Source organism: Miniopterus natalensis, chromosome 11 (assembly GCF_054644295.1).
Source record: "Miniopterus natalensis isolate mMinNat1 chromosome 11, mMinNat1.hap1, whole genome shotgun sequence".
In the NCBI taxonomy this organism is placed as follows: Eukaryota; Metazoa; Chordata; class Mammalia; order Chiroptera; family Miniopteridae; genus Miniopterus; species Miniopterus natalensis.
In genome coordinates this window covers 43,704,232-43,719,081 of record NC_142091.1, presented here as the reverse complement: position 1 = coordinate 43,719,081, position 14,850 = coordinate 43,704,232, and the positions used below count along the sequence as shown (strand labels likewise).

The 14,850-nt window shown below is 40.7% G+C and overlaps 1 protein-coding gene across 1 annotated transcript in view; it reads left to right on the top strand.

Moving 5' to 3' along the window:
• STK33 (serine/threonine kinase 33) overlaps window positions 1-14,850 on the top strand; it is a 55,668-nt gene that overhangs the window by 27,789 nt on the left and 13,029 nt on the right. Inside the window, exons 9-11 of the mRNA XM_016206609.2 lie at window positions 1,155-1,267; window positions 1,711-1,796; window positions 12,590-12,799. Of these exons, the coding sequence (XP_016062095.2) occupies window positions 1,155-1,267; window positions 1,711-1,796; window positions 12,590-12,799 (409 nt within the window). The remainder of the gene's footprint in view (window positions 1-1,154; window positions 1,268-1,710; window positions 1,797-12,589; window positions 12,800-14,850) is intronic.

Below are 14,850 nucleotides of genomic sequence, written 5' to 3'. Positions count from 1 at the left end.
CTTACATGGCCATTGAGACTCTGATAACTCTCATTAGACTGATAACTCAGTATATTTTCCCACAAGTTTAGTTTGGATCATGTACCTTAGGCATTGCATTACCCTTGCTCACAATAAAGGGTATCTCCTCCATTGTCTGCAGCTATTACCGTGTATACACCTTCCTGTATTTTAACCCCATTTAGGCTTAGTGTTTCTCTACCTGGAAGAGGTTTGGGTCATTTTCAGATCTGGAGGTTTCAATGTATATAAGCGCCTAGCACTGATCTCACAAAACCCCTCTGCTTCCATTCCATATCCAGAGAGGCACCGCCTCTTCCTGTATGTATGCTGGGTGCCACTGAGTTGGTGCCGCCTCCTGGAGACCCTGTGCGTGAGTGATGTCTGCGATGTCCTGTCCCCAACAGCCCTGCTCAGCTCCTGTAGACTCATGCCTATGGCTCCTTTCACAGAGTCAATCCATTTCATATTTGGTTCCCCTCTTTTCCTGCTGCCTTCAATTTTTCTAAGCATTTGTTGTCTTTCACAAAGAACCCTGTCTTCTCTTAATGTGTCCCAAGTAGGACAGCTTCAGGTTTGTCACTTTTGCCATCAGCATTGTGTCAGGCTTCGTTTGCTCTAGGACCCATTTGCTCACCTTTCTGGCAGTGCAGAGTATCCATCGAGGTCTTGTCCAACATATTCCCAGTGAATCATGCTTTTCCCTGTCAGCCTTCTTCACTGTCCAACTTTCATATCCGTGCACAGCGACTGGGAATTTGAGGGTGTCGATGACCTTAGCCTTGGTCTCTCATGACACATCTTTGCTCTTGATGATCTTTCCTGATTCTTCCATTGCTGCCCTTTAAAGTCCCCATCTTCTCTTGATTTCTTGGCTGCAGTCTCCATTATTTTTTAATGTTTTAATTATTTTTAAAATTTTTATTGAGTTTATTGGGGTGACATTGGTTAATAAAATTATATAGGTTTTAGGTGTAGTCTCCATTTGAATTGATGACTGAACCAAGGTAAGCAAAATGTTGAAGTGTCTTCATCACTTCATTTCTGTCCTTAAATATGAAGCACTACTACTTCCAAGTCCTGTGGAAACTTAATTTTTAATTGCCTTATTTTTATTTAAAACAATCTAAAGAGAATGATTGCCTTTGTTGCAGGTTGTGTGGAGAAGCACCCTTTCTGGCAGGCTCGGAAGAGAGGCTTTTTGAGTTGATAAGAAAGGGAGAACTGCACTTCAGTGGTCTGATTTGGGACTCCATAAGTGACTGTGGTAATACAGATCTGTTATCATTTATTAAAGCAAATACACGCAACATAAGAAAGTTTGCTAGTAATTCAAATACTGTAAATATCTGTTTAGTCATTAATTTACTTATAGAAATAATACTATTTACTTGTGGAAATAGTACCGTCTTCACTGATATAGTCAAAACTTCCAACCAGAACAGAAAATACATAGTAAAAATTGGGGAGGAAATTTGCTGATTATCTAGTTAATTTTTACCATAGAATATAAACCTGGTAATCCAGGCAATAAAACCTCACTATAAGTCTTAAACTTTATTTCTTAGCCATTTATACTGATGATATTTCTTTTATAATTTGCATCTTTTTTTCATGTCATACAGACCTAATTCTAAAGAAATGGGAAGTTATATGCTATTAATTGTAGTTAAGATAAATAAGATACTCAGGATTTTCCTTTATTTGCAGCTAAAAGCGTTTTGAAACAGCTCATGAAAGTCGACCCTGCTCACAGAATCACAGCTAAGGAGCTGCTCGATAACCAGTGGATTACAGTAAGTACAGCAGTACTTGCGTTTATTCTTTTGGCCATTCTACCATTGCTTATTTCTTTTCGTTTGCCTTGTAGCTTATATATAGTTGTTTTAAATAATAGTCAATTTGTCTCATCTTCTGACAAGTTTAAAAATTATTGAGTCTTGATACATTTCTGAAATGGGTATTTTCAAACTGTTAAAACCGTGACCACAGTTGTTGATATATGTTTATGGAGGTTTAAATGAACTTTGCTTTGCTTCATGTCATGAAGTCATCAAGTCCAGTAGAATAGAGCTGAGAAGTGTCCATTATTAATGCTGCGGAATATTGAAGAGTCCCTAGAGTTTAGTGATATGAAGCACTGGAACCGTCCACTTCTCCTCAACTCTTTGGATGCAGAGAATATTATGGGACTCAGAAAAGCCAGTGCCTCCCAAGAGTGCCTAGCTTGAAGTCTCGAGTAATTATTCATTTACATATTGCTTTTCCCCCATTAGACTGCATTCCTTGAGCAGAGACCCTCTATCTTAACTGATCTTTGTATCCCTGTACCCAAACGTTACCTGGTCACAACAGGAATTTTGGAAGAGGCTGCTACTTAGCTCTCAGTATTTATTCTCTTTGTCTCTTATGGTAATGAAGATTTTTACTTTTAGCTGGAAACATTGCTGTCTAGTGTTCTTTGCTAGTTATCCTGTCTTTGCTAGTTATTGTGATCGTCAATGAGATCTGAGTGGAACTAGATGCAGTTTCTGGGAAGTGTCCTTAAATAGAGGGGCTATGACATTCCTCATGCCTATCTTCTTTCCTGGTGACTGGAATACAGATGTGATGGCTGGAGCTTGAGTAGCCATATTGGACCATAAAGTGGAATTCATGAGCTAAGGATGGCAGAGCAACAAGATGCAAGGACCCAATTAATACAATACTCAAATAATTACTGAATGAGTGAATGATTCAGTAAATGAATTAGCCTGGAAGTATCTCTGAAAATGTCTGGGAACTGAGACTGGAGATTTGTCAAGACACATAGGAATATTGCTGATCAGTAATCATCTATACAGAAAATTATTTTACACCTATTACTTTGTTAGACACTATGTTAGGCCCTGGAGATATGCGATATGCCCACACTGCAGTAGTATTTTTGAGAGATGATGGTGGCTTGGACAGAATGGTAGCAATAGAATTGAAAAGAAATAAATGTGACATATTTTTTTAGGTGTGATTGACAGGATTTGGTGAGGGGTCAGGTGAGGGGTGAGGATAGGGAGGAATCAAGGATGACTCCTAGGTTTTACTTTAATAACTGGTTGGATGATGGTGCCATTTACTGAGATGTGGAAGATTATAAGAAAAATAAATTTTTTTTCCTGGGGGAAGGATGGTGACTCAAGAGTCCCACATTAGATATGCTAAGTTTGAGATGCCTCTGTGGCATCCACATAGAGATATCAAAAATAATTGAATATATGAGTCTGGAGCTGGAAAAGTCTGGTCTGAAACTGTGAATTTGGGAATCAGGAGTATATAGATGCCATATAAAGCTTTCGGGCTGAAGAGATAAATTAGGAAGAAACTACAGATAGAAAGGGAAAGAGACCCCAGCACCCTGCTTTTAGATGCTGCATCATTCAGTAGAGGAGAAGCTGGCGATGGAGGCTGAGAAGGAATAGCTGGTGAGGGGGGAGGAAAGTGAGGAGAGTGGTGCCAGGGAAATGAAGTGAGAAAAATGTTTGAGAAAACAAGAGCAGGCAGCTCCCAGGTGGATGCTGCTGAGGGGTCAAGATCAGAAGGAGGAGTTTCCATTAGGCCAGCAGACAGATTGGTGGTGACCCTGAAGGTTTAGATGAGTTTAGATACCGTAAACCTACAGTGATATCACTCTTCTTTTAAATTTCCTAATTTTCCTTTGGCAGTTTCCAATCATTTCTTTGAATAATATTTTTTTCTTCAAGAGCCAGAAGAATAGTCTTCTCAAAAATGGGTTGTATCTGCCCTCTTTTATGACTGCGTTGCTCTCTCAAATCATTCTGTGCAATAACTATTTCTGGCCTAAAGTAATTGCGCAAATGAGCTAGCAGCTAAATAGATCACTGCAAACGGTACGGGTAGATTTGTAGTACAGCAAATCAAAAGCTGTAAAACAGATGGTGTGCCTTAGAAACCCATCTCTTTTCAGCATCACACAACATTCGGGTTGGGCCATGGAATTATTTGTGTTCTAATTAGTACAGCTTTATTTCTGGCTTTGGTCATTTTTCCAGAAGTCTCCATTTTTGAGCCTCTGTAACATTTGTTTCTGTGTAGTCTTTGCCAAATGGGTAGAGAAGCGACAGATAGCGTGTGCTATATCAGACTATCCCGAGGAGTTCAGTGTATGAAGTTTAGAATTCCGGCATTTTACAAACTTCTAAAAGGCAAAACTCTTTTCTTCTTAACCACTTGAAGTCTTACTTCCTATAATTCATGTCCTCTGTTTGAAATAATCTAAAGGGAACGTGTGAGTTCTCTCGGTGCCTTGCTGCTTTATAACCAGAGCTTATCTTTTGCAATATCTAACACATAGTAACTTTTTTTTTTTCAAAGAGCTTTATCGGATAAGAAGTTTCTAAGGTTTAACCTATGTATTGTTCGTTTTGAAGTATGGTATATATCTGAAAAATATTCTGAGAAACAGCGTTTCTCTATGTACATTTAAGTGAATGACTTAAAATAAACAGATATTGTCATTCTGATATCAAAAGTCCAGAGATTAGATGTAAGGAAAAAGAGCCAAGAAATGACTTTCCTACAGAGGCAGAGTTGGTGGTGACTCGCGTGGCCAGGAGTGTGCCTGTTACCCGCCTGTGCCCGTTTCTTCCCGTTGGTCCTTGTTACTCTCAACAGTGGTTTAGGAGTTTGTTCCCTCTGTTAGGTAATTACAGTCGCCTCTTGGTATGCCTTCAAGTCCCCTGGTGACAGTTAACACCAAGAATTTTCACTTTAAACAAGTTCCCAGGTATTTTTAATGCCTACTTATATTTAAGAATCCTTCTATAGATTAAGGAAACATTCCTCTCCTATGGCTTGTCAAGAAGTAGTTTCCCGATTTGAGCTCTACCGCTGCTATTCAGACGTTCGGTGGCTCCTTCCACAGATCGTGGGCGTGCCTACCACGCGCCAGGTCCCGGGCTGGGTGTAAGCGTAGCTACAGACACGCAGGACGTGGTCTGTGACGGAAGGAGCTCGCACCTGGTGGGAAGCAGCTGTGTACAGGTGCAGAGCGGGGGGGAGAAACGGCGGAGGGAGTTGCCAAACGACCAGCGGGGCGGAGGCAGCAAGTGCGAAATCAGGGAGTTCAGTTTGACTGGCAGAGAAGATGCTCGAAGGAAAGAGGTGGGAAAGGAGATTAGAAAAGGAAAGAAAATTGTGTGGGGACTTGACTCTCAGGCTGGAATTTTAACTCCCTGTCATAGATAGCGGAGACCAATAGCAGGCTCTTTGAAATGAAGGAGCTTGCTGTTCCAGCGGGTAGCCATGTCAGGTGGCTTATTCTGAATGGGACAAGAGTCATTTAAATGTCTGTATCAGTTTTAACAAGTATCTTTTTATTTTAATCCACTGAGCACTATAAGGATACAAAGATGAATAAAACAGTCTCCCCTGGAGTAATTTACCACAAATTACAGTGTATTTTGTTTTATAGTCACACTTGCAAAGGCACATGTACTCAGGGTGTGGGGGTCTAATTTCTAGAACAATCTTTTCCAATGTGTGAACAAGGCCCTTGTTCATTAATTTAAAAATTGTTATTCATGGTCTGGCCATTAACTTTTGACCGTTAGCCTTAATATGTATTCTCTGCATAAGCAAGTGTAAATTTTCTGATGCCTAACTAATTGAGGGGTGTTTTTTCCTACTGTATATTTTCATCCTAAATATGTTAATACCAACCTTTACTATATTTAGTTATTCTTAGATTCTGAATTATGTTATGTATGTGAATATACTATTGAGGCCCTGTTTAAAGAAAGTTTTTATAAAAATTATGTTAAGAAGCAGCTCATAAACCAGAAACCTTGGGGATTTATTCAGTATTCAATGATTGACATACACGTAATAATTCACCAAATATTTACTGAACAGCTGTTATGTGCTATGGAGGTCACAAGGAGGAATCTGGTACAGCCCCTGCCCACAGGTTTTCCACAGCCCAGTAGAGGGTATAAAACAAACACCCGGCAGAGAATGAGCATATAATGAGTGTGTATAAGTATATAAAGGTGTACTCTACACATTACATATAGCATAGAGTAAAATATATTCTATAAAATATGTAAATGTATACTCAATATAGAAAATATTTTATTTAGAGTATATAATGCAGCTGTAGGAGTGCTGTTAGGGTAATCCCTCTAGGGGATTAAAAAAGATACTTAAGGTGAGGGTAACATGCGATCGGGCTCTAAAAGAACGGGGGAAAGTAGAAACTGATGTTGGGGTTATGGTAAGAAGGAGGGAGGTTCAGAATAGAAAGAACTTTACAAAGATTTAAAGACAGAAAAAAAAGCATATTTAGAGAATTTGAAGTGTATCAGTAGTTCTATCTTTCTAGAACCCTGGAAGACGTGTGGGGAGGTAGTGGGAAGTTAAGCTGTGAAGACAGGTAAAGCTGTTTTGCTGCAGACCGTGGCTTACACAGAGAGTACTTTATATTTGACTTGTGTTGACAATGGGTTGCTACTGAAAGGCACTGAAGTACCAGGATCACAGTTGAATTTATGTGAATTTTCTCCTCTGTCCACCCCCAACAAAACTTTGTTCTGTTTTCCAAAGTGTTTGTACCACTCACTCACCAGCAATGCGCCAGAGTTCTAGTTCTGCTTTGTATCTTCTCCAGTGCATGTTGTTGTCAATATTTTTTAATTTAGGTACTCTGGTAGATGTGTAATGGCATCTCACTGTGATTTTAATCTGTGTTTCATGAATTACAAATGAAATTGGTCACCTTTATTTATGCTTATTGGCCTTTTTGATATCTTGTTTTGCAGAATGCCTGTTTGAGTCTTTCCCCCATTTTTCTATTTGGCTTTATATCTTTTACTAATTGATTTGTAGAGATTTGTTACATAGTCTAGATATGGGCCTTTTATCACACACACAAACACACAGATAAATGTATGTACACTGACAAACATCAGAAGATACTGACTTCTGAGAACGAACATGGAAAGAATGACTGCAAATCCTTACCCAAGCAGATGAGTTGAAAAAGAATAGGTCATTGGAAATTCAGGGTCTTGAAATTGAGCCCTGCAAACTGTCCTTCCCACGTGCCCCTGGGAAAGTCTTTATGCACAGCCAGATGTCCGCACACACCGATTTCAAGAATGTCAGTTTGGAATATACTAAGTTCACTTTTATTTTTCCAGCTTTACTGGATATAATTGACACATAACATTGTAAAACTTAAGGTGTACAACATAATGACTTGATATATGTATTTATTAGAAAATGATTACCACAATAAGTTCAGTTAATACATTTATCATATCACAGTTATTGTTTCTTTTCTCGTGATGAGAACTTTTAAGCTACACCCTCTTAGCAACTTTCAAATACACAGTACAGCACTGAAGGCTCGGCAACACCTCTAGCTAGAAGTTCTTGGCAGGCAGTTGGAAATGTGCTTCTGGAATAATGGTAAATTACTGAATTTCTCAGGCCGTTTCCCCCTGAAGAACAGGAATATCAACACCAACCTGTCTGCTCACATAGTTGCTATACTTGTGGGGAAAAAAATCAATGACTTGAAAAATGTTAAGGTGGTGTACAATTGCTTACTTTAGTGGTGGTTATTACCTTGATATGCTGTTGCCTTGGACTCATTGAGACCCATTAGGACATGTTTGGTGACTTTATTGGGTGCTATCAGTCCTTTGTGGGTATCTGCAACCTACATTATTTCTTTTCCTACTGTAATTTACATTAATTATTAGTCATATAAAATAGTTTAAATTAACCATGATAAATGATTTAAGTGATAAACAAACCAGAAAAAATAACTTTCTCCTTCCATTAACCTCATTCCCTCTTACTAAAGATAACCATTGTTAAGTCTCTTATGTGTTCTTTCAAAAACATTCTACGCATTTTTCTGTATATACTTTACCCAAATGGGTTCATATTATGCAAACTATTCTTTTTTATCTAATATATCTTGGGAAGATTTTCTTATTTTAAAAAAACAGCACTGTATCTCCAACTATGGATACACTGTTACTTTGTAAATAATCCCCAGTGAATATGGATCGTTTAAATTGTTTCATATCTTTCCTATTACAAACAGTGGTACAAAAAAATGTTCTCGTAGCCCTGGCTGATGCGGCTCAGTTAGCTGGAGCTTCGTCCAGTACACTGAAAGGTTGTGGGTTCAATTCCCGGTGGGGTGCCTCAAGGAGGCAGCCACTCGATGAGTCTCTTTCATATCAATGCTTCTCTCTCTCTCTCTCTTCCTCTCTCCCTTCTTCCATCTCTAAAATCAGTGAAAGGCATATCCTCCAGTGAGGATTAATAAAAAAAGTTCTCGTAAATATATATTTGCACACTGTATCAGCATATCTATAGGATAAATTCTTAACAGTGGAATTACTGGCTGGAGAGCCGGTGCACTACACACAGGTTATTGCTACTTTACCCTTCCATAAAAAGCAAGTAAATGAGAGCCTGTTTCCCCACACCCTCACCAACAAAGTATTATCAAACTTAAATTTATATCCATCTGTTAGGTGAAAATTGGCATCTCATTGTTTTCATTTAGATTTTTATGTTTAAAAAAATAAATAAATTGACTTTCATTTTTCTATTGAAAAAAATATTCCTAGGAAGATTACTAAATGAAGAGCTCTAGCTATTTACAAAAAGTAGAAAATGATGATTATAAGCTAAAGAATCAGAATGTTTTCTTTTAGTTTTGCCAATTTTATGTTTTATACCATCTCACCTTAGCTTGTACATATATATCATTCATTCATTTACAAAGTACCGACTGTTTACAAAATACTGATAGACACTGACCTTGAAGAGGCAGATTTTGTTAGACAAAGACATATGCGTGGGTCTGCATTTGTGGAGCCTGTCTACTGAGGTATTAAATCCAAATCTTCGTATTTGCCCAACGCTTCTCCATGAATGTCCATTTTTTCAGTTTTTCATAAAATAGCTTTAGCTATCTGTTAAACAAGTGGAAATTTATTAACCAAAAGGAGATTGGGTTTGTACTTGTCACACCAGGTTATCTGCCTCTTACTTGCTCCTTCATAGTTGATTTCAGTGTCTGACCCCCTGAATGTGGCCAGTAACGGAGTTCAGGGGTCAGTGTTCAGATGGTGAAGTGACATGCAGTTTACACTGTCTGTTCATTGGTTCGTTTGTAATTTTGTAATTTCCGTTGAACCTAGAAGACTGATGACACACAGCCCTGGGCCACGTATACATTGGTCAGTCCAAGGGTTTGATGCAATCCCTGTTCCAACTACTGGCAGCAAGAAGGGGACAGTCTAGTAAGTTATTGGCTGGACTTTAGACAACAGGGAAAGTCTGGAATCGATCCTACCATTTGTGCCCTCCTTGATATCGCAAGTGAATATAGGAAGGAAAGAGTTAGCATTTTCCAAATAGTAGAGTGTTTTTGAGGTGTTAATGCTCCTTTTCTAGAGCCTTTGCTCTCTCTACCACCTTTCTGGAATGAGACATAGGGTCGTTTCATTGAGTGCGAAGGCCCTCTAGGCATGTAGAGTGTCAGTCACCACGCTCTTGGGTGTATGTGTATGTGAACTGGGCAAGTGAGAGGTTGCCGGAGAGGCCTGCTCAAGATAATACAGGCGATCCTTGCTTTGCACAGTAGTACAGGGCCATAAAAATACTGCAAATTGAAACTGTGTAGTGTGATTTGAATAATCCATGGAAAAAATTATGATCCATGATTTTTAAAATTTTTGTTAAATAATGAAAACTCTCTGACTGTTGGTTATAAACATGTAGGGAATTAAACAAAAGCAGCACTAATATTTTTAGTGCCCTGTAATTTAAAACATTAGAAATATTGAGAATTAAAGAATCTTATTTTTTGGTAAAAAACTTATTAAGATTAGTTTAAACAGTGCTTGCTGCCTCTTGTCGTGTAACTTACAGTAGAGAGGAGCACCTTTTTCATGCCTTGGCGAATTGTCACACTGTTTTCTGAGTTTGGGTCAACTTCCAACGTTTTATCCTTTGTGCTGTCAGTGTTTTCAAATATCTCTGAAAATCCTGTAAATGTCAAATATTTTGCAGGCGCCACTTTCTCTGGGGCCAATTCATCCTTTCCGTCACAACCACTTTCCTCATGTGTGTTGAGAAGTTTGCCTCACTAAGTCCCTTTGGTTGCATATCTAGATTCTCTCAAACGGTGGCAGTGTCATCGTCCCCATGTCAGCAATTCTTCTGTTACTCCACTTGCATTTTACTCACATTTCACTTCCAGCATTATCACTTCTAATTTCTTTACTGCGCTTTCATCTTTGTTGACAAGTTCCTGGGAGACAAGGGACGACATAAGGGCCCACTTTGCTGCCTGCGCGTGGACCTAACAGCAGATGTGCAGTGTCAGCCACCAGCAGGCTGTGCGAGGGGTGGCAGGGCTGGTCACTCAGCGTGATGCGCACCGGTCCTTTGCATAGTGATTATGGATTAAAGAGTTCGAGGTGAAATTTGAACTTTATGCCGTTGTAGTTAATATACCATGACGACTGAAATTTGAACTTTGTTGATGTTATTTAACCTAAGTCACGGCGACTGAAATTCACGCCTATCAGGACTGTGCAAAGCAAGGACTGCCCTGTAGATTGGCCACCAAGTACGTGGCCCTGACGGCATGTGATTTCAGTAGTAATTACAATTTTGTTGAGTATGCTGGTTGTAGATTAGGCTGACTGTTTTTAAGGCTTTTTAGAGATAACTTCGAGAATGTAAATATTTATTTGCTCTCAGTATCAGGATAGGCTAGATCATGCTGTGGCATCAAGTGACCCCCAGATCTCAGTGCTCTTGATACCTTCCCATGCACATTGGCCCTCACTTCTGTGCTTACACTGGAACCCGGGTGAGGGAGGCCTCATTTCTGTGCTTTTGTAGTTACTAAGGCAGGAACTGGGAACATGACAAATGCATGCTACCTCTTAAAGTTTCTACCCAGAAGTGGTACATACCATTTTCAATCCCATTTCACTGGCCAAAACAAGTCACATGGTCCTGTCTCCAAAGAGGTAGGGAAGTACAGTTCTACCATGTGCTGAGAAGAGAGGGATGTTGGGCGAGCGGCATTAGTACTAGTATAGAATCCACAGAGTTAATTGATGAGGGTGACTGAGGGCTGGGATTACAGACATACGTGTTAGGTTATCTCTGTCTGCTAGTGAAAGAATCAAGTTGTGGCAAAATTGTGTGTACTAGCATTGCAGGACCCTGGACCCTGCGATTACGTGAAAATTAGGGCGGAAGGTCAGGATGAAGCCAGGAAGTTTCGATGGAAGGGAGATGAGTCACAGAGGTCAAGCGGAGCCTTGACAGAGCCCTGGAGACTAGAACTTATTCCCATGGGAGCCCTGAGGCTACCTGCTGTTCTAAATGGTTTCAACTCTTTTATGGTCTTTGAACCTCTTTCTGTGCTTTATTTACATTTAAGTTGACAGCAGCCTTGGAAGTTCTGGGATACCTAACAGAGATGACTCAAAATGAGCCTTGAAGGAAATGTAGGCTGTGGCTTGGTGGAAGGTATGTTCAGGGCATTCTGGAAGGAAATGGGAGAGGAAGCATAAGTGCAACTAAAAGTAGGCTACTATGAAATTGGTAAGAGTATAGACCTCCTCAAAACAGGATGAAGTAAAAGAACCACAGGGACTTAATTGCATAATCATCCTCATTTAGTTATTACTTCTTAATGTTTGCCTTTAACCACAAGTACATTAAACTCTACAAATCCTCAGCAGTGTACTCAGATGGCTGCCTTTAAAGTACCTCGTCTCATAGTACCTGTATCACCGACGCTTAATGCTTCAGTCCACCCACATGCCAGTTTAATTTAGAATCGCTCCCTAGTTGTACTCACGTCTGAACTTCCCATTTTAATCTAAATGTGATCCAAACTTCTTGTCCAAACTTTCTCTACTAGTCTGAGTTAGGAGAAAAAGTATATATAAGGCATACCTAGTCGAGCAGAAACCAGACTCATTCGTGGATTTCTTGGCATTGAATGGAATATTATATTTGAGAAAAACCTAGGCAACATAAAGTGGTCAATTATGGTATTGTATTGTCACATCTGGGATAAAAACAGTACACTGAATCTGTTATAATCAAGTGACCACCTTATATCTAAACCTTCAGTCAACTGAGGGCCTTCAAATCAAACATCTGTGTTCTCGGACACAGCACTTGACCGATCAACTGAATTTAGACTTTTTACCTAGGCATTTTGGTATGGTGTAGGCTCGCCCTTAGTGTTGGACCCACTGGGCTTTGGGGAGCTGCTTTCATTCTTTCGGCTTCCTGTTACTTTTGTAACAACAGTGCCCTAAGCAGGTCTTTGGGTCCAGGGGATGGCCCTGCTGCGTGTCATTTTCAGGACAGGGACTGTGCTCCAATGGCGTCAGCAGTTTTGCCACTTATCCGGCATTTTAATTTTTCTGTGTGACTTATGGAACTTGGGAGAATATATTACTAAAAGATGTAAGACGCCTTTTAATTTTGCAAACTGGTTATAACACCAGAAATCCTTCGTTAACATTAGGGCAATACACTGTCTTCTGCGAGACCAGCCAACGTGCTAGAAATGATGAAAGAGTGGAAAGATAACCCGGGCAGCGACGAGGAGAGCGCGGCCGACCGGACGGACAGGCCGGCCAGCCCCGGGCCGCTCGAGGGCTGCCAGCCCAGCGTGTCCAGCGGGAACGTCCCTGGCGCCATGTCCACTTCGGATGAAGACGACGAAGAGAAACAGGTAGGAAACGCCGCGGCCGGGAAGGGGGCCGCCTCCGTCCCCAGCTCCGCGCCCTTCGGGCTGCTCTGGACGGGCCTGTGACACAGCAAAGCTCTCCCCCCCTGGAGCCCTCCCCCCGGCAAGGCGGCCACCAGGCTCCTGGGCCGCAAGGGAAGGCACGGAAATAGCCCAGTCGTGGGGTGGCTGTCCCTGTCGCAGCTGCTCACCTCTAATGCGGAGCACGCGGCTGGGCGCAGGCCGTTAGGACAGGCCGGGACAGCTGGTGCCAGATTTGGCCCACGGGTCAAAATGGATAATTTTTTTTTTGCCAGGCTATACAGTTTGGGAGGGGTTTATGCATTACCTAGAAAAGAGTTATTACATTGTTCTCTTATTTGCTTCTAATTTTATGATACCTAAAACAATTTATGTAGCTTTATCATTTTACATTATTAAATCCCAATATAGTCTTATTCTTTTTGGTGAATAAAATTTCATAACATTTTGATTAATTCTAGATTGTGTCCTACTAACTGGATATCCTGATGATTTATCCAGTTTTCTGTGTTTTTGGAGAAGTTTTCTGTATGTTTTCTTTCTTGTCTTGAAATCTAATGAGCACACGTTAGCTCTTCTTTAATAATTGAGCACCCTGCCAGTGGGGGCTGTGTTCCCCTCAGGGCAGCCCAGGCTTCCTGTGAGGAGCTGCTACTTTTCGGGTCTCTGAAGCCCAGAGCAGTGGATGGAGAGGGACTGGGGTAAGTCCCGAGCCTCACCCCGGAGGGGCAGCGGTGCTGGCCTGCACCCTCCGTGCTAAGAATCCCGGCAGAAAGAGACCTAGTAAAGTGATGGATTGGTTCTGATGTACTGGCTGGGAACTTCTTCAGCCACTTGATAGAAAATGTCTAGGTTATAAGCTTAACATTTAATGATCCAGGTATTTTGAAATATTTGTATTTTTGCCATAATGTAAACATACGTTTATTGAATTCCCATCATCCTCTCTAGTCTGCTAACAGCTCCTGCAGGGCTTAGCAGCTATGAGCATTTTATATTCTTGTTAAAAATATTTAAAAACCCATGTTTGCACTCCCTTATTGAACATAGTTTGAAGGTTTTCCCGTTAGCTGGCTTGACATTTTACACACACATATACATATGCACACACACGTATACATACCCCACACACACACACGTTTTCATACACGTAGATTACACAGATATACTCACATGCATCTACATATACTCACATATATACAAACACAAACACATATACACCAGTACACATACATTGTTTTGTAGTCGGGTTGTATCTGTGTTACTGAAGTTGGCATAAAATATCCCTGTGACCCAAATGTTTGATTTCCTTCCATCACCTTTTCCATCGCTCCGTCACACACCTGCCCTCTGCTCCTCCAACCTCCAAGTCTCAGAGTGATGAGACTTGCTGTGCTCTTCTCAGCTGCTTCCAGCTGGGAACAGAGGAATTGGAACTGAAGGTGCTTATAGGTGATAGAACTATACCCAGGGGGTCAAAATGGCAAGAATATAGATTTTGCCCTGGCAGGGTAGCTCAGTTGTTTAGAGTGTTCTCCCGATATGCCAAGGTTTCGGGTCAATCCTCAGTCAGGAAACAACCAATGGATGCATAAATGGGTGGAACAACAAATCGAAGTTTCTCTTTCTCTCCCCCATCTTCCTCTTCCTCTCCCTCTCTCGCTCTTGCTTTAAAATCAATCAATAAAAATTTAAAAAAAGAATATAGATTTCTACTCAACAGAGAGAACTTTCTCACAATCAGAGTTCACCTGCAGTAGGACAGGCTGGACCATGGGTAGTAAACCCTACCTCCCAATCATTGGAAGTATTCAGGCAGACTCTGGAAAGCTACTTGGAAATGCTGTAGCAGAAATTCCTGCCAGATGGGGTAGACCTTTGCCCTGGAAACAAAGGACCCACTAAGGAGCTTTCCCACACTTAGGTTTGGGCTGTGATATTTTAGGAGGAATACCTTCCCTTATTTGGGAATTTTCCTGAAAAGTGTTACCCCTTAAAAGAAAGAATTCTCATGC